Raw genomic sequence first — 18,974 nt, 5'->3', positions numbered from 1 at the left:
GCTTCCAATGCAGGGGACGTGGGTTTGATCCCTTGTTGGGGAAGTAAGATTCCCACATGCCACAAGGTACGGCAAAAACAACAACAACAAAAAAACCAGTCCCAGATTCACAGGTGCTTATATTATACTTTATAACTTGCATTTTAGTTACTTTTTAATCTTCTTCGTATATCAAATAATAAAAAAATCTGAAAAGCATTTTGGGCAAGAGCAAAATCATTTAAATGTTATTTGATAAATGATTTTAAGGAATAAACAACACTGACATCACTGTGTACATTTTACTTTTAAAGTGAATCTTGCTGTTTGTTAGGCTGGTGATAATGGAGAGCATTAATGTAAGGTGAAGGAAAAAACCTTAAGAAAGAAAAGCTCCTTAGTGGAGCTTCCGGTCCCCAGATGATAGGAGAAGTATATGGGGCTTATAGCTAAGATGGTGATACATTTGATATTGAGGAGACTTACTCAAACTCATGGCTTTGTGCTTCGGCTTTTGGCCATCATTGAAGCTAAAGGTGTTAGGCCTTTTGACTTTATGAATTCACATGGTGTTAAAGGATGAAAAATCCAGTTCAAAAATAATTTGTATGCTTTAAATAGGTCTGCTTTTCATGACCATGTGAAAGGTGCATCTGGTATTGCTGATGAACTGGCATCTCCAGAATGCAGGAGATCTTTCTTTTTTGAGGCAACCAAATGACCATCAGCTTGATCTCTCTGGTATCTGCTTTCTATGTGAAAATTTGCAGAGTGGAGAAAAGAACTTTGAGCGCGTTGTAATAGCAGGAGATCCAGAATCTCAGGATTTGCCAAGCATGCTGCTAGATACTGTGGAAGAAATAAAGGTATAAAACATAAGACTTGCCTTCATGGAATTTTTAATTTAGCCAAGATCAGATAAACTTATGAAAATGTAATTAGCAGTACCAGGCAATTTAAACTACAAATTGATAGCACAGATAAATAAATCCCCTAACTGCTTAGAAAAGAAGAAAATATTTAGAACAGAGCAGTCAAAGAAGGCTTTGTTCACTAAGGGAGGATTAGAGGGGCCTTGAAAGACAGATGGGATCTAGATGGAGTGATAACACCAGCAAAGGCAAGGAGATGGCCATGTGTGAGCTGCACTGGGTTCATTTGGCTGTGTTGGAAGGTTTGTTTAAGGCAGTAGTAAGACTTGGGGAAAAACAGCTTTGAGACAGATTTTAAATGGTCTAGAGAGCAAGGACAGGGCATTTGGACTGCTGTTCTACTGGGAATGATTTATAGACTACATTTGGAATTTAAAGTTATTTGGTACTGATTTTAACAACGAATGCTCTTTTAAACAGTTCGTTAAGAAGGGGGAATAGTTCTGTTTTTTTATAATATTTCTTTGTTCCTTACTTTTATAAGGTCAGCCTGACCTGGGTGGGCATTGTTTGGTTTGCCTTTAGTGTAGCCAAACAATTATGCACACACAGGAGAGCTCTGAGTTGCCTTGATTTATGTGTAGAAAAAGCAACTATGTGAAAGCTCCTTCATATTTAAAGGAGCAGACTGGCTGTCTGTCATGTAAAGGGTCCTAGTGACCTCTGGAAGAAGAGTATTTGAAATGTATAATGATAAGAATGAAAGGAAATTTGTTTTTAATAGAAGCAACACTCCAGATCCTCTTTGATGGTGGTACATAATTTTCTTTGCTACTTTTCTGGAAATGAGGGTAACGTTGCATATGGTGGGAAATTGTTAGCTAAGTAAAATCATACCTTCTGTATAGTGTGTCATAATATTAAAATTTACTTTTTAATGTAAGTTAAGTGGTGTTCACTGACTTTTTCAAGTAGTTACTGGCATTTCCTCAGATGTCATCAACAGATGATTACAGCTCCCTTTCTGGTCTGAGCCCAAGCATCAGCTCAGGTGGCATAATTTAGTGAGAAACTCCTACTGAGGCGTGCAGAGCTGTCTCCCTTTTGCTCTCAAGGTATCTTTTTACACTCCTTATCAACAATTGCTGAAGTGGATTGATTCTTTAACTTGTAAAATATTCTAACTATAAATAAAAGAGTTTATTTCAACTTTCACAGCAACAATAGAAATGTTAAAGTGTATATGAAAAATTATACACTTGTAGAAGCCTACTGACTCAGTGAGTAACCTTTCAGCGGTTCTGGTTAATGAGATTTGAGATATGAGAGAACTTTTCTTAAAAAGAGACACAAATGTTACCACTTACTTTTAGGGGGTTTCTGGCCTCTGCCTTGGTATGTGAAAATGGTTGAAATTCCATTTCACATACAAGTATATGGTTGCAAATGGCACAGTGTTCTGTAGCAATTGTCCTAATTCTCAAATTGCTGCTAGTTGAGCACACCAAATTTCTTTTCTTTTTTTTTTTAACATCTTTATTGGAGTATAATTGCTTTACAATGGTGTGTTAGTTTCTGCTTTATAACAAAGTGAATCAGCTATACATATACATATATCCCCATATCTCCTCCCTCTTGCGTCTCCCTCCCACCCCTCTAGGTGGTCACAAAGCACCGAGCTGTTCTTCCTGTGCTATGCGGCTGCTTCCCACTAGCTATCGGTTTTACATTTGGTAGTGTATATATGTCCATGCCACTTTCTCACTTTGTCCCAGCTTACCCTTCCCCCTCCCCGTGTCCTCAAGTCCATTCTCTAGTAGGTCTGTGTCTTTAGTCCCGTCCTGCCCCTAGGTTCTTCATGACCTTTTTTTTTTTTTTTTAAGATTCCATATATATGTGTTAGCATACGGTATTTGTTTTTCTCTTTCTGACTTACTTCACTCTGTATGACAGACTCTGGGTCCATCCACCTCACTACAAAAAACTCAATTTCGTTTCTTTTTATAGCTGAGTAATATTCCATTGTATCTATGTGCCACATCTTCTTTATCAGTTCATCTGTTGATGCACACTTAGGTTGCTTCCATGTCCTGATATTGTAAATAGAGCTGCAGTGAACATTGTGTAAACTGATTCTTTTTGAATTATGGTTTTCTCTGGGTATATGCCCAGTAGTGGGATTGCTGGGTCGTATGGTAGTTCTATTTTTAGTTTTTTAAGGAACCTCCATACTGTTCTCCATAGTGGCTATATCAATTTACATTCCCACCAACAGTGCAAGAGGGTTCCCTTTTCTCCACACCCTCTCCAGCATTTATTGTTTGTAGATTTTTTGATGATGGCCATTCTGACTGGTATGAGGTGACACCTCATTGTAGTTTTGATTTGCATTTCTCTAATGATTAGTGATGTTGAGCATTCTTTCATGTGTTTGTTGGAAATCTGTATATCTTCTTTGGAGAAATGTCTATTTAGGTCTTCTGCCATTTTTGGATTGGGTTGTTTGTTTTTTTGATATTGAGCTGCATGAGCTGCTTGTAAATTTTGGAGATTAATCCTTTGTGAGTTGCTTCATTTGCAAATATTTTTTCCCATTCTGAGGGTTGTCTTTTCGTCTTGTTTATGGTTTCCTTTGCTGTGCAAAAGCTTTTAAGTTTCATTAGGTCCCATTTGTTTATTTTTGTTTTTATTCCCATTTCTCTAGGAGGTGGGTCAAAAAGGATATTGCTGTGATTTATGTCATGGAGCGTCCTCCCTATGTTTTCCTCTAAGAGTTTGATAGTGTCTGGCCTTACATTTAGGTCTTTAATCCATTTTGAGTTTATTTTTGTGTACGGTGTTAAGGAGTGTTCTAATTTCATTCTTTTACATGTAGCTGTCCAGTTTTCCCAGCACCACTTATTGAAGAGGCTGTCTTTTCTCCATTATATATTCTTCCCTCCTTTATTAAAAATAAGGTGACCATATGTACGTGGGTTTATCTCTGGGCTTTCTATCCTGTTCCATTGATCTATATTTCTGTTTTTGTGCCAGTACCATACTGTGTTGATTACTGTAGCTTTGTAGTATAGTCTGATGTCAGGGAGCCTGATTCCTGCAGCTCCGTTTTTCTTTCAGAAGATTGGTTTGGCTATTCAGTGTCTTTTGTGTTTCCATACAAATTGTGCAATTTTTTGTTCTAGTTCTGTGAAAAATGCCATTGGTATTTTTTAATAGGGATTGCATTGAATCTGTAGATTGCTTTGGGTAGTATACTCATCTTCACAATGTTGATTCTTCCAACCCAAGAACATGGTATATCTCTCCATCTGTTGGTGTCATCGTTAATTTCTTTCATCCATGTCTTATAGTTTTCTGCATACAGGTCTTTTGTCTCCTTAGGTAGGTTTATTCCTAGGTATTTTATTCTTTTTGTTGCAATGGTAAATGGGAGTGTTTCCTTAATTTCTCTTTCAGATTTTTCATCATTAGTGTATATAGGAATGCAAGAGACTTCTGTGCATTAATTTTGTGCCCTGCTACTTTATCAAATTCATTGATTAGCTCTAGTAGTTTTCTGGTAGCATCTTTAGGATTCTCTATGTATAGTATCATATCATCAGCAAACAGTGACAGCTTTACTTCTTCTTTTCTGATTTGGATTCTTTTTATTTCCTTTTCTTCTGTGATTGCTGTGGCTAAAACTTCCAACACTATGTTGAATAATAGTGGTGAGAGCGGGTAACCTTGTCTTTTCCTGATCTTAGTGGAAATGGTTTCAGTTTTTCACCATTGAGGATGATGTTGGCTGTGGGTTTGTCATATACGGCCTTTATTATGTTGATGTAAGTTCCCTCTAGGCCTATTTTCTGGAGGTTTTTATCATAAATGGGTGTTGAATTTTGTCGAAAGTGTTTTCTGCATCTATTGAGATGATCATATGGTTTTTCTCCTTCAATTTGTTAATATGATGTATCACATTGATTGATTTGCATATATTGAAGAATCCTTGCATTCCTGGGATAAACCCCACTTGATCATGGTGTATGATCCTTTTAATGTGCTGTTGGATTCTGTTTGCTAGCATTTCGTTGAGGATTTTTGCATCAGCGTTCATCAGTGATATTGGCCTGTAGTTTTCTTTTTCTGTGACATCTTTGTCTGGTTTTGGAATCAGGGGGATGGTGGCCTTGTAGAATGGGTTTGGGAGTGATCCTCCCTCTGCTATATTTTGGAAGAGTTTGAGAAGGATAGGTGTTAGCTCTTCAGTAAATGTTTGATAAAATTCACCTGTGAAGCCATCTGGTCCTGGGCTTTTGTTTGTTGGAAGGTTTTTAATCACAGTTTCAATTTCAGTGCTTGTGTTTGGTCTGTTTATACTTTCTATTTCTTCCTGGTTCAGTCTCGGAAGGTTGTGCTTCTCTAAGCATTTGTCCATTTCTTCCAGGTTGTCCTTTTTATTGGCATAGAGTTGCTTGTAGTAATCTCTCATGATCCTTTGTATTTCTGCAGTGTCAGTTGTTACTTCTCCTTTTTCATTTCTTATTCTATTGATTAGAGTCTTCTCCCTTTTAGTCTTGATGTGTCTGGCTAATGGTTTATCAATTTTGTTTATCTTCTCAAAGAACCAGCTTTTAGTTTTATTGATCTTTGCTACTGTTTCCTTCATTTCTTTTTCATTTATTTCTGATCTGATCTTTATGATTTCTTTCCTTCTGTTAACCCTGGGTTTTTTTTGTTTTTCTTTCTCTAATTGCTTTAGGTACGAGGTTAGATTGTTTATTTGAGATGTTCCTTGTTTCTTAAAGTAGAATTGTATTGCTATAAACTTCCCTCTTAAAACTGGTTTTGCTGCATCCCATAGGTTTTGGGTGATAGTGTTTTCATTGTCATTTGTTTCTAGGTATTTTTTGATTTCCTCTTTGATTTCTTCAATGTTCTCTTTGTTATTAAGTAGTGTATTGTTTAGACTCCATGTGTTTGTATTTTTTACAGATTTTTTCCTGTAATTGATATCTAGTTTCATAGCACTCTGGTTGGAAAAGATACTTCATACGATTTCAATTTTCTTAAATTTACCAAGGCTTGATTTGTGACCCAAGATATGACCTGTCCTGGAGAACGTTCCATGAGCACTTGAGATGAAAGTGTATTCTGTTGTTTTTGGATGGAATGTCCTATAAATATCAATGAAGTCCATCTTGTTTAATGTATCATTTAAAGCTTGTGTTTCCTTATTTATTTTCATTTTGGATGATGTGTCCATTAATGAAAGTGGGTGTTAAAGTCCCCTACTATGATTGTGTTACTGTCGATTTCCCCTTTTATGGCTGTTAGCGTTTGCCTTATGTTTGAGGTGTTCCTCTGTTGGGTGCATAAATATTTACAATTGTTATATCTTCTTCTTAGATTGATCTCTTGATCATTATGTAGTGTCCTTCTTTGTCTCTTGTAATAGTCTTTGTTTTAAAGTCTTTTCTGTCTGTTATGAGAATTGCTACTCCAGCGTTCTTTTGATTTCCATTTGCATGGACTGTTTTTTTCCACCCCCTCACTTTCAGTCTGTATGTGTCCCTAGGTCTGAAGTGGGTCTCTTGTAGACAGCATATATATGGGTCTTGTTTTGGTATCCATTCAGCCAGCCTGTGTCTTTTGGTTGGAGCATTTAATCCATTTACATTTAAGGTAATTATCAATATGTCTGTTCCTATTACCATTTTCTTAATTGTTTTGGGTTTGTTATTGTGGGTCTTTTCCTTCTCTTGTGTTTCCTGCCTAGAGAAGTCCCTTTAGCAATTGTTGTAAAGCTGGTTTGGTGGTGCTGAATTCTCTTAGGTTTTGCTTGTCTGTAAAGGTTTTAATTTCTCCATCAAATCTGAATGAGTTCCTAGCTGAGTAGAGTAATCTTGGTTGTAGGTTTTTCCCTTTCATCACTTTAAATATGTCCTGCCACTGCCTTCTGGCTTGCAGAGTTTCTGCTGAAAGATCAGCTGTTAACCTTATGGGGATTCCCTTGTATGTTATTTGTTGTTTTTCCTTTGCTGCTTTTAATATTTTTTGTTTCTGTTTAATTTTTGATAGTTTGATTAATATGTGTCTTGGCATGTTTCTCCTTGGATTTATCCTGTATGGGACTCTCTGCGCTTCCTGGACTTGATCAACTATTTCCTTTCCCATATTAGGGAAGTTTTCAACTATAATCTCTTCAAATATATTCTCAGTCCCTTTTTTTTTCTCTTCTTCTTCTGGGGCCCCTATAATTTGAATGTTGGTGTGTTCAATGTTGTCCCAGAGGTCTCTGATACTGTCCTCCATTCTTTTCATTCTGTTTTCTTTATTCTGCTCTGCAGTAGTTATTTCCACTATTTTATCTTCCAGGTCACTTATCCATTCTTCTGCCTCAGTTATTCTGCTATTGATTCCTTGCAGAGATTTTTCATTTCATTTATTGTGTTGTTCATCATTGTTTGCGCTTTAGTTCTTCTAGGTCCTTGTTAAATGTTTCTTGTATTTTCTCCATTCTATTTCCAAGATTTTGGATCATCTTTACTATCATTGTTCTGAATTCTTTTTCAGGTAGACTGCCTATTTCTTCTTCATTTGTTTGGTCTGGTGGGTTTTTACCTTTTTCCTTCATCTGCTGTGTGTTTCTCTGTCTTCTCATTTTGCGTAACTTACTGTGTTTGGGGTCTCCTTTTCACAGGCTGCAGGTCGTAGTTCCCGTTTTTTTTGGTGTCTGCTGCCAGTGGCTAAGGTTGGTTCAGTGGATTGTGTAGGCTTCCTGGTGGAGGGGACTGGTGCCTGTGTTCTGGTGGATGAGGCTGGATCTTGTCTTTCTGGTGAGCAGGACCGCGTCTGGTGGTGTGTTTTGGGGTGTCTGTGCCCTTATGATTTTAGGCAGCTTTTCTGCTAGTGGGTGGGGTTGTGTTCCTGTCTTGCTAGTTGTTTGGCATGGGGTGTCCAGCACTGTAGCTTGCTGGTCGTTGAGTGGAGCTGGGTGTTGGCATTGAGATGGAGATCTCTGGGAGATTTTCGCTGTTTGATATTACATGGAGCTGGGTGGTCTCAGGTGGACCAATTTCCTGAACTTGGCTCTCCCACCTCAGAGGCACAGGCATGACGCCCGACCAGAGCACCAAGACCCAGTCATCCACATGGCTCAGAATAAAAGGGAGAAAAGAAAGAAAGAATGAAAAATAAATAAAATAAAATAAAAGTTATAAAAATAAAAAATAATAAAAATAAAAAAAATTTGCAAGGTAATTAAAAAAAAAGAAAGAAAGGGAGAACAACCAAACCAAAAACCAAATCCAGCAATGATAACAAGCACTAAAAACTATACTAAGAAAAATTAAGAAAGAACGGACAGACAGAACCCCAGGACAAATGGTAAAAGCAAAGCTATACAGACAAAATCACACACAAAAGCATACACATACACATGCACAAAAAGAGAAAAAGGAAAAGTATGTATATATCGTTGCTCCCAAAGTCCACCTCCTCAATTTGGGATGATTCGTTGTCTATTCAGGTATTCCACAGATGCAGGGTACATCAAGTTGATTGTGGAGGTTTAATCTGCTGCTCCTGAGGCTGCTGGGAGAGATTTCCCTTTCTCTTCTTTGTTCGCACAGCTCCTGGGGTTCAGCTTTGGATTTGGCTCCGCCTCTGCGTGTAGGTCACCTGAGGGTGTCTGTTCCCCCGCTCAGACAGGGTGGGGTTAAAGTATCAGCTGATTAGGGGGCTCTGGCTCACTCAGGTCGGGGGGAGGGATGGTACGGAATGCGGGGCGAGCCTGCAGCGGCAGAGGCCAGAGTTACATTGCAACAGCCTGAGGCGCACCATGCGTTCTCCTGGGGAAGTTGTCCCTGGATCACGGGACCCTGGCAGTGGCGGGATGCACTGGCTCCTGGGAGGGGAGGTGTGGATAGTGACCTGTTCTTGCACACAGGCTTTTTGGTGGCCGGAGTAGCAGCCTTAGCATTTCATGCTCGTCTCTGGGGTCTGCTCTGTTAGCCGCGGCTCGCGCCTGTCTCTGGAGCTCGTTTAGGTGGTGCTCTGAATCCCCTCTTCTCGTGCACCCCAAAACAATGGTCTCTTGCCTCTTCAGCAGCTCCAGACTTTTTCCTGGACTCCCTCCCGGCTAGCTGTGGCTCACTAGCCCCCTTCAGGCTGTGATCACGCAGCCAATCCCCGTCCTCTCCTTGGGATCTGACCTCTGAAGCCGGAGCCTCAACTCCCAGCCCCCGCTCACCCTGGCAGGTGAGCAGACAAGCCTCTCGGTCTGGTGAGTGCTGATCGGCACTGATCCTCTGTGAGGGAATCTCTCTGCTTTGCCCCCTGCACCCCTGTTGCTGCGCTCTCCTCCGTGGCTCCGAAGCTTCTCCCCCCACCACCCTTGTCTCCACCAGTGAAGGGCCTTTCTAGTGTGTGGAAACCTTTCCTCCTCCACAGCTCCCTCCCACTGGTGCAGGTCCCGTCCCTATTCTTTTGTCCCTTTTTTTTCTTTTTTCTTTTGCCCTATCCAGGTACGTGGGGAGTTTCTTGCCTTTTGGGAGGTCTGAGTTCTTCTGCCAGCATTCAGTATGTGTTCTGTAGGAGTTGTTCCACATGTAGATGTATTTCTTATGTATTTGTGGGGAGGAAGGTGATCTCCACGTCTTACTCTTCTGCCATCTTGAAACTCTCCCAAATTTCTTTCTTAAGTGTTTGTTTTTACTGGATTTTTAGCCAGTACTCAATTTAGTGAGGCAACATTTCATCAAATTGCTTTAATTAATAGGCTCCAGGTAAAAATAAATGAACTTTAAAAAGATAGCATTTGCAACTGCCTGTTTCCACTTATTTATATGAGGTACCTAGAGTAATCAAATTCATAGAAAGAAAAAGTAGCATGGTGGGGACTTCCCTGGCAGTCCAGTGGTTAAGACTCTGCACTTCCACTGCAGGGGGCATGGATTCGATCCCTGGTCGGGGAACTAAAATTCTACATGCCATGCCCAAAAAAACACGGCCCCCCCCCAAAAAAAATTAAAAAATAAACCCAAAACAAAAAGCAAACAAACAAACCATAAAGGAGCATGGTGGTTGTTGCCGTGGGGTGAAGTGGGGAATTGTTGTTTAATGGGTATAGAGTTTCAGTTGCAGGATGAGAAGAATTCTAGAGATTGGTTGCATAAGTAAACTGTACAGTTAAAAATGGTCAAGAGGATACATTTTATGTTATATGTATCTTACCACAATTAAAAAAAATTAAGAAGAGGGGAATAAGATAGCACCTGCAATAATGTTAAAAACATCAAATTCCTAGGAGTGAATCTGTCAAAGGATTTACAAGCCCTCTGTCCTAAAATCTACAAAACATTATTAAGACAAATTAATGAAGACCTAAATAGAGGAATATGCTATGTTCGTGGGGGGCTCAATATTTTAAAATTTCAAGTCTCCTCAAATTAACCTACATTATCAATGCAATCCGTAACAAAATCCCAGCGCTTGATTTTTGTGGTTGCTGTTGCTGTTGTTTTTTCTGGTTTTGTGGAACTCAAGCTGACTTTACAATTCATATGGAAATGTGAAAGGCTAAGAATAGCGAAGTCAGTCATGAAGAACAGAATTGGAGTACTTCCACTGGCAGATACCAAGACTTATTATAAAACTATATCAGTTAAGGCAGAGCTTCGCATGTTGTGGTTCTTGGACTGGCAGCCTCAGCTTCACCTGGGAGCTTGTTAGAAACGGAATTTCTCCGGCTCCACTTCACAGCCTGTTGAATCAGCATCTCTGGGGTTGGGGCCAAGGGGTCTGTGTTTTAACAATCTTTCTAGATTATTCTTATGCACTTGAAAGTTTGAGAAACACTGAATTAAGACATTTTGACACGAGGAAATACAGACTAACTAGCGGAACAGATAGAGAGTCCAAAAACAGAGCCATACATACGCAGTTCATCTGACTTATGTCAAATCTGGCATTGCAGTGCAGTGGGGAAAGGGTAGGCTTTTCAGTACATGGTACTAGATGATTTATTTACGTATGGAAAAAAGCTACCTTAACCCCTGTATCATACTAGATATACAAAAAATCAATTCCAAATGGAATATGTGGAAGTAAAAAGCAAAACTGTAAAGTTTTTAGAGGAAAACTACAGGAGAACATCTTTGAGACCTTAGGACGATCAAAAAGGACAATAAAGCTCTAACCATAAAACAAAAAACGATAAACTGGATGACTAGTAATATTAAACACTTTAAATATCAAAAGATACTGTTAATATTTGTAAAGCACTTAGACCAGTGCCTTGCCAGCACGAGTATGTGTTGTGTATTTGTCAAATAAGAAGAATATGTTACCCTCTTCCAACAAAAAGACAGGGGGGCTTGTGTTCAGAAAATATAAAGAATATTTAACAAATCATCAAGAAAAAAATTTTTTTAATTGATTTATTTATTTATTTTTGGCTGCATTGGGTCTTTGTTGCTGCGTGTGGGCTTTTTCTAGTTGCGGTGAGCAGGGGCTACTCTTCGTTGCAGTGCGGTGGCTTCTCTTGTTGCGGAGCACAGGCTCTAGGTGTGCGGGCTTCAGTAGTTGTGGTGCCTGGCCTTCAGTAGTTGTGGCTCGCGGGCTCTAGAGCGCAGGCTCAGTAGTTGTGGCACACGGCTTAGTTGCTCCATGGCATGTGGAATCTTCCCAGACCAGGGCTCAATCTCTTGTCCCCTGCATTGGCAGGCGGATTCTTAACCACTGTGCCACCAGGGAAGCCCAAGAAAAATTTTGACAACCCAATAGAAAACAGCAGGCAAAGGACTTCAATAGGGACTTAAAAGAGAGGCATTAAAATGGTCATTAACGTATTAAAAGGTGCACAACTTTATTAACCAGTAGAGAAATGCAAATTCGTTAGAGAAGTGAAAATTAACCATAACGGAATACTACTAAATACCCACCAGAATGGCTAAAATGTAAAAAATAGACAATATTGAGTGTTGCAAGGTTGTAAAGTAACAAGGACTCTCTAATGTTTCTAATAAGAGTGTAAAGTGGAAAACCTTTTAGAAGATTGGGTGTATTCATGAAAGCTAAATACTCTGACCTAGCAATTTCACTCCTAAGTATATGTCCAACAGAAATACTTGTACATGTTCACCTAAAATGATGGCACATTCTGATAACACATCTAGAATGTTCATAGCACATTTGTAATAGCTCCAGATTGGAAACTACCTAAATGCCCATTAGCAGGATAATGGTTAAATAAATTGTATATTGCAGTGAAATATTATTTAGCAATAAAATGAACATTCTTCAACTATATAGAGCATTAAAGCATATATGTCCTGTTTAATTTTCTTTTTCTTTACCTAATGTCTCATATTCTGACTGATTTTTACCTTGTGGGCAGCAGTGTTGTGTAAGATATATTAAACACAGCCTATCTGCAGTTACCTCCTTTTAGAAAGACTTTCCCAAGTCTGTATATCTCCCAGCCAAACAAATATAAGATAAATGCATTCTTCAGTGATATCATTATCCAGTCAGTTCCTTCTTTAAAGCTTTTCAAATGTCTGTTTTTCAGATTGCATTTTACTTTCAGCGTTTAGTGAGAATGTTTTGCTTGAGCTTCACATAAAAGTCTCAAACTCTTGTTCTCATGCCAGCATAGAAAACAGTCTGAGTTGGTAGTTTTCCGAGGAAAATATCTCCCCACTTTGGTATGCAAACCTTTTAAAGCTAGGCTTTAACTGACAAGCCCACGGCCTGTGCTGGCCCATGTGCCATGATGTTATTGGTGTAAAGTGACCGTGTGGCTGGGGACTGTGGGGGAGGACAGAGTTTTCCTCCACGCTCTTAGGGTTCCAGACTGGGTCCGCAAATTAAACTGACAAAGACAGATTAACAGGAAAAAAGTGCACACATTACTTAATAGAGATTTTGTGTGACACAGAAGTCTTCATAAGGAAATGAAGACCTGATGAAACAGTTCAACCTGAGTATTTTTGTGCTAGGTTTGATGAAGTGTGGGCAGTCGTGGAGGAGTATGATAGTTCAAAGGTAAGGGTAGTAAACTGGGAGAAACTTAGTAAGGCCTGCTTGTTGGGATTCTTCTCAGGGTCCCTTTGTCTTCAGAGATAAGGATGCACCTTTCCTCTGGGTATAGGGAAGGCACCTCTCACATGAGAGTTTTATGACCTGTTTCAGGAGAAAAGGGCAGTGGGAAGGTCAGAGTGATCTTCCTGCTTCGGCTGTTTTCTCAGACTCCTTCAGCTTAAAATGCTCTGTATGCCCAGGTGCCATATTTTGGGGGTAGCTGATGGTTAGGGCCATCACCTGTGCCCACTCTGGATGGTGCATTCCTGCTGAGGGTGAGAGAAAGCATTATAGGAGGAGAAATCCCAGAGGGGACCACATGTGCTTTTTAGCAGGTACTCTCAGAGGCTTGTTAAGTGTTACCTATTCATGCTTATTTAATCCTCACAAGTTTGTGAGAGATGGGAGTTACTACTCCTATGTTAGGAGGAAAATGAGATCCTAAGAGGTCAGGTGGCTTCCCAAGGTCACCCAGCTAATCACCTCACTTAGTGGAGCTGGGATTCTGATCAAGCTCTGGCTGACTTGGAGATTATCCCCACTGTTCTACAGAGCCATTTCCTCAGTGCTCTTCCATCCTGTCATGAGGTTACTGAGACGGTCCCTTTAATAAAATGAAGAGAAAACAGGCGACCCAGTGTAGGTAGTAGAATCAGTGTGCAGATTTACTTATTTCATGTCTTCTGTTTCATCATGTATATATTTATAGTGCCATATAACTGTATTCCAAAGAGATAAAAATATTTTAATTTGCAAACTTATAGAAGAATTAGGTTACTTAATAGTCATTGCATTAGAATGTAAGTTCTCTGAGGGCAGGGACCTTGTCTGTCTTGCTTGCTACTTTGTCCCTGGGGCCTCGTGCACACTGCCTTGTACAGAGTAGGCGCTCAAGTGAATTAATGAATGAACACATTTCAGTAAGAATTTATTCTTCTGATTCTCCTTCTCCCTTATTTGCGTATTCTTTGTTTACTCCTCTTCTTCCACTTCCCTTTAATAGAGCAGTTTCCTAAAGTTCTTTACTGAGTCCTCTTCTTACAATACTCTACCAGTGTTTCCTGGGTATTGTCATCCACTTCCTTGGAGAAAGTGTTAAGAAAACAATGTAAATATGTTCTGCGGCCGTAAAAAAGTGAAATCTTGCCATTTGCGACAACATGGATGGATCTAGAGGGTATTATGCTAAGTGAAATAAGTCAGACAGAGAAAGATTGCATGATCTTACTTATATGGTGAATCTAAAAAACAAAACAAGCAAATAAACAAAACAAGATGAAAACAGACTCACAGATTCAAAGAAATGGGTGGTTGCCAGAAAGTGAAGTGGGGTGGGCGAAATAGGTAAAGGAGATTAAGACTTACAAACATCCAGTTATAGAATAAAATAAGTCATGGGGATATATTGATAATATACAACGTGAGGAATATGGTCAATAATATTGTAATAATTTTGTATGGGAAAAGATGGTTACTGGACTTATTGTGGTGATCACTTTATAATGTATGCAAATATCAAATCATTATGTAGTACTCTTTTTTTTAATAATTTTTAAATTTTTGGCTGCGTTGGGTCTTTGTTGCTGTGTGTGGGCTTTCTCTAGATGCGGGGAGCAGGGGCTACTCTTCCTTGCAGTGCGTGAGCTTCTCATTGCAGTGGCTTCTCTTGTTGCGGAGCATGGACTCTAGGCGCGCGGGCTCAGTAGTTGTGGCTTGCGGGCTCTAGAGCGCAGACTCAGTAGTTGTGGCGCATGGGCTTAGTTGCTCTGAGGCATGTGGGATTTTCCTGGACCGGGGCTCGAACCCGTGCCCCCTGCATTGGCAGGCGGATTCTTAACCACTGCGCCACCAGGGAAGCCCTGTAGTACTCTTGAAACTGATATAATATTGTATGTCAACTATATTTCAGTTACAAAATGAAAATGGTTGAAGCTCATGCAGCCCAGTGCAATTTCCAAAAAAAAAAAAGACGTTGTTTTGGGAATCGAGACCAAGTATTAGAATCAGCTTTTGCTCCTAATGAAGGTGTGACATTGAGCAAGTGATCTAACCTGTTGGTGCTTCATTCTCCTTTTTATTGTAAGAAAGTTGGCAAAGATTTGGAGTTGAAAATTCACATACCTGTAGGGGCCAGGCAGGTATTAGAAATGATGGAAGTGAGCTGGGCATGGTACAGTAAGGCGTTGCAGGGACGGTGATATAGTTTATATATACTACATTGAAGGATTTCTTGCTAACTTTTAATGAGAATTTGGAGTTACAAGGGAATTTGACCAAAAACAAATACTTGTATTAGCTTAGCCTACTAGTTCTTAAATTTGGCTATGCCTTAGAATTACCTGGGGAGTGTTTTAAAAAACACCGATGCCCAGATCCTGCTCTCAGGGATCTGATTTACTTTTATTTATTTATTTATTTATGGCTGTGTTGGGTCTTCGTTTCTTTGCAAGGGCTTTCTCTCTAGTTGTGGCAAGTGGGGGCCACTCTTCATCGCAGTGCGCGGGCCTCTCACTATCGCGGCGCACAGGCTCCAGACGCACAGGCTCAGTAATTGTGGCTCACGGGCCCAGTTGCTCCGCGGCATGTGGGATCTTCCCAGACCAGGGATCGAACCCGTGTCCCCTGCATTGGCAGGCAGATTCTCAACCACTGCGCCACCATGGAAGCCCTGATTTACTTTTAAAATACCAAAAGCTTCTCCTTCTAGTGCACAGCTAGGTTATGAATGATTAATTGGATGCTAATTAACTAGGATGTGTTTTATACCTGACTTTTAGAAATAAGCAAATAATCAAGGATGTAGTCAGCTTTCAGACGAATAAGCCTTTTGCCTTTCTTCAAAGCAATCTTCACTGAAAGTTATTGTTGTGAATGATCACTCAGGGACAGCATTGGTTTCCATGTCATCAGCAAAGAGCTTAAGTTGTGTTCATTATACCAATCAGTCCCTATTGTCTCATAATACATTTTGCCCCTGTTTTCACGCACCCAAAACTTCCACTTTTTCCCCACTACATTTGTGGTCATATTCAGTGGTTTCTACTGCACTCTGTGAACTGATGGTTGGTCACAGCTTTCTCTGGGGCTAGGATTCAGTATGTGCATATTCAAAGTTTTCTTATGAGCCAGTCTTTCTTAAGATACCCTCTCTAGGATAGCATTTTAACTAAAATTAGAGACTCCCTACCCTAACCAAGACTAGAAAGCATTCTCAAAAATTTTAGAGTGGTTTTCTTAAAGTTTGATTTGCATTTGCATCAGTGGATTAGGATATTTAAGTGAAAGTTACCAGATTTCCAATTATGTGTTTTCGTTTGTGAGTTTGGATGATTTTTAAAAATTTATTTCAAATTTGAGAAAGATGGCATTTATTTTATGTAGTTTATTTTCTCACATTTTTTAATAACTCGTGAGATAAAAAGATTTATTAATTTATGGTATGATATATTCTGCTTACCTTTTTGATTATCTGGAAATATTCTGATTCATTACTTAAGGAATTTATTCAGTAGAACAGGTCAACTAGGTTAAGTAATGACTCTGCTCAGATGAACACATTCTTCATAAAAAATATTTGAAAGCGCATGTTGTCTTTTATTATTTTTCACTGAGATGATTTTCAAATCTGCACTCAGCTCTACCTGATATATTCATTTTGTTATATTCAGAGTGGACTTATCCAGCTTATCCATTCCTTCTGTGGTCTTTTTTTTTTTTTTTCTTTCTTTCTTTCTTCCCATCAGTGTTTGCTTTCACAACCCAAGTTCTGGGCCATTCAGACATCAGCTTTGATCCTCCGGACAAAACTTGAGAGAGGAAGCATACGCCGAGTGGAACGGGCAATGAGGCAGACACAGGTAAGAATTAATGTGGCAATTTTTGTTATTCTTCCAGCTCTTTATTGTTGTCAATAACCGTACATGTTTGTTGTGAGTATAAAGTCATTTTTCTCTAACACGTTTTATTATTGAAGAGTGTTGTTTTAGAGTTTGCTTGACTCCAAAGCCCAACTCTGTCACTTAGCTCTGTGACCGTAGTATTTAACCTTTCTAAAGGAGAGCTGTTCTGCTACTCAACATTTCTGACGCCAAGTGTGTGGGTCTTTCACACCAAGCATTTCTTCATTTCCTTGTGGACATCAACTGGGTGTCCTACAATTTAATTCAATTCTGACCCTACCTGGAATTAGTGCAGACCCCATAGGTTAAGGGCTAAGTTCCAAAAGACTGCCTCCCACTTCAGATTCCAATCTCAAGTCTTCTACTTCTGACTGACTGGCTATAAATCAGGGGTTCTCACGACCTCCTCCTTACCTCAGGTTTGATAATTTGCTAGAACTGGCTCACAGAACTCAGGGAAACACTTAATTACTATTACTGGTTTATTATAAAGGATGTTATAAAGGATCCAAATGAACGGCCAGATGAAGAGGTATATAGGGCAAGGATCCTGAGCAAAGGAGCTTCTGTCTTTGTGGAGTTTGGGGCGCACTCCCCCTCCCAGAACGTCGGTGCATTTTCCAATATGGGTGCTCTCTGAACCTCTTTGTTTTGGGGGTTTTTATGGAGTATCTATTATGTGGGCATGATTGATTAAATCAGTGGCCATTGGTGATTACCTCAATCCCCAGCCCTTTTTCCCTCCCCGGACCTTGGGGGGGGGCTGGAAGTTTCAACCCCCCAGTCACATGGTTGGTTCCTCTGACAACCGGCCCCCATCCTCCCAGAGTCACCTCATTGCCATAAGCTCAGGTATGGTGAAAGGGACTTACTATGGATAACAAAAGACACTCTTCTAACCCTACCACTCAGGAAGTTACAAGAGTTTTAGAAGCTCTGTGCTGGGAACCAGAGCTTACATATTTCTTATTATATCACAGCATCACATCCCTAAGTTTCATTTTCATTACCTATATAAGAGGGTAATAATAACTGTACTTATAGCATAGATTTGTGGTGAGTGGTAAAGAGATAATACAAGAGGTAGTGAAAAAGGTATGCAGTATCACAGGCATAGATTGTATGAGGAAACAAAATTCATCCTAATGCAAAAATATTCACTGATGAACTGGAATAAATAGTCTCTATTCCAAAGTGGTTTTTTTTTTAAACTAATGAAGAATATTTTATTTCTGTGTTTAAAAGTATTTCTGATGGACACCTCACTAAGCTTAGAGCACTCTATTGATGCTGCTGGAAATATAATACAAAGTTATTCCTTAGGTTCTGTATCTTTCCTAGCTTTCCAGTTTGAAACCTGCATGATTCTCTGAATTGTGCAGATGATGCTTTTAGATATCAAATAAACAGGATGTGCTTTGCTTGGGGAAAATGGATTTGAAGAAAGAGCCAAATCACCATGCTTTGGCCCTTTGCCCCTGTCTTGGCCTTACTATATCTGGGGTCTCTTCATCTTGCCATGCAAATGCTATGTGATGAAGAGAGTGGTATACCTTTCTACCTATACAACAGCATGAGGGAGTTGTTATTCCTGCCTCTACGGGGAAAATCAGAGAAAATCTTTTCACTCCCCAACCCAGAAAATTTGGAAATTAGTCAGATCATGGAACAAGATGAATTGGACAAAATTTGTCTAATTTTCTGTCACTTGTTGAGCCATTTACTTCATAATCTGAACTTTTGCCAATTCCTCTGATTCAGAGTTTGATATTACTAATTGTTGAAGTTATTGCATCCCTGAAGAATAAGAGGAAAATGATTTTAAAAATACATGTATATATAAAACAATGTTTTAAAAAAATTCTGTTTTAGTTTCTGTGGAAATGTATTCCCTTCCTCAGCTGTACAAAGTGGTAAAATGATAAAGTGTTAAAGCAGAAAAAAAAAAAAGCTAGAAGGAACTCTTAGGGAAAAGCTTAATCTTGTCACATGATAAGTTGAAGAAATACAGGTATGATGAGGTCAGGTGACTTGCCCCAGTTTGCCTGGCTAGTTAATGACAGAGTCTGGACTTTAACTTACACAGTAACAGGCAGTTACATTGAAGGATGCAGACCGGCTTTTTGCTGGGGCTAATGGCGGACTCCGGGAGGGCTCA

General features: G+C 39.5%; 1 protein-coding gene across 6 annotated transcripts in view; it reads left to right on the top strand.

The window, feature by feature from the left end:
- Window positions 1-18,974, top strand: part of TTC27 (tetratricopeptide repeat domain 27) — a 183,897-nt gene that overhangs the window by 65,085 nt on the left and 99,838 nt on the right. For all 6 annotated transcript variants that reach the window (XR_014234762.1, XM_082356717.1, XM_082356718.1 and 3 more), the window contains exon 10: window positions 16,661-16,774. Coding sequence is in view for 5 of the 6 variants with exons in the window: in XM_082356717.1 (XP_082212843.1) it covers window positions 16,661-16,774 (114 nt within the window). In the remaining variant the exon portion in view is untranslated. The remainder of the gene's footprint in view (window positions 1-16,660; window positions 16,775-18,974) is intronic.

The sequence above is a fragment of the Balaenoptera borealis genome, assembly GCF_965194805.1.
Source record: "Balaenoptera borealis genome assembly, chromosome: 15".
Classification (NCBI taxonomy): Eukaryota; Metazoa; Chordata; class Mammalia; order Artiodactyla; family Balaenopteridae; genus Balaenoptera; species Balaenoptera borealis.
This window is presented reverse-complemented; position numbering and strand designations above follow the sequence as displayed.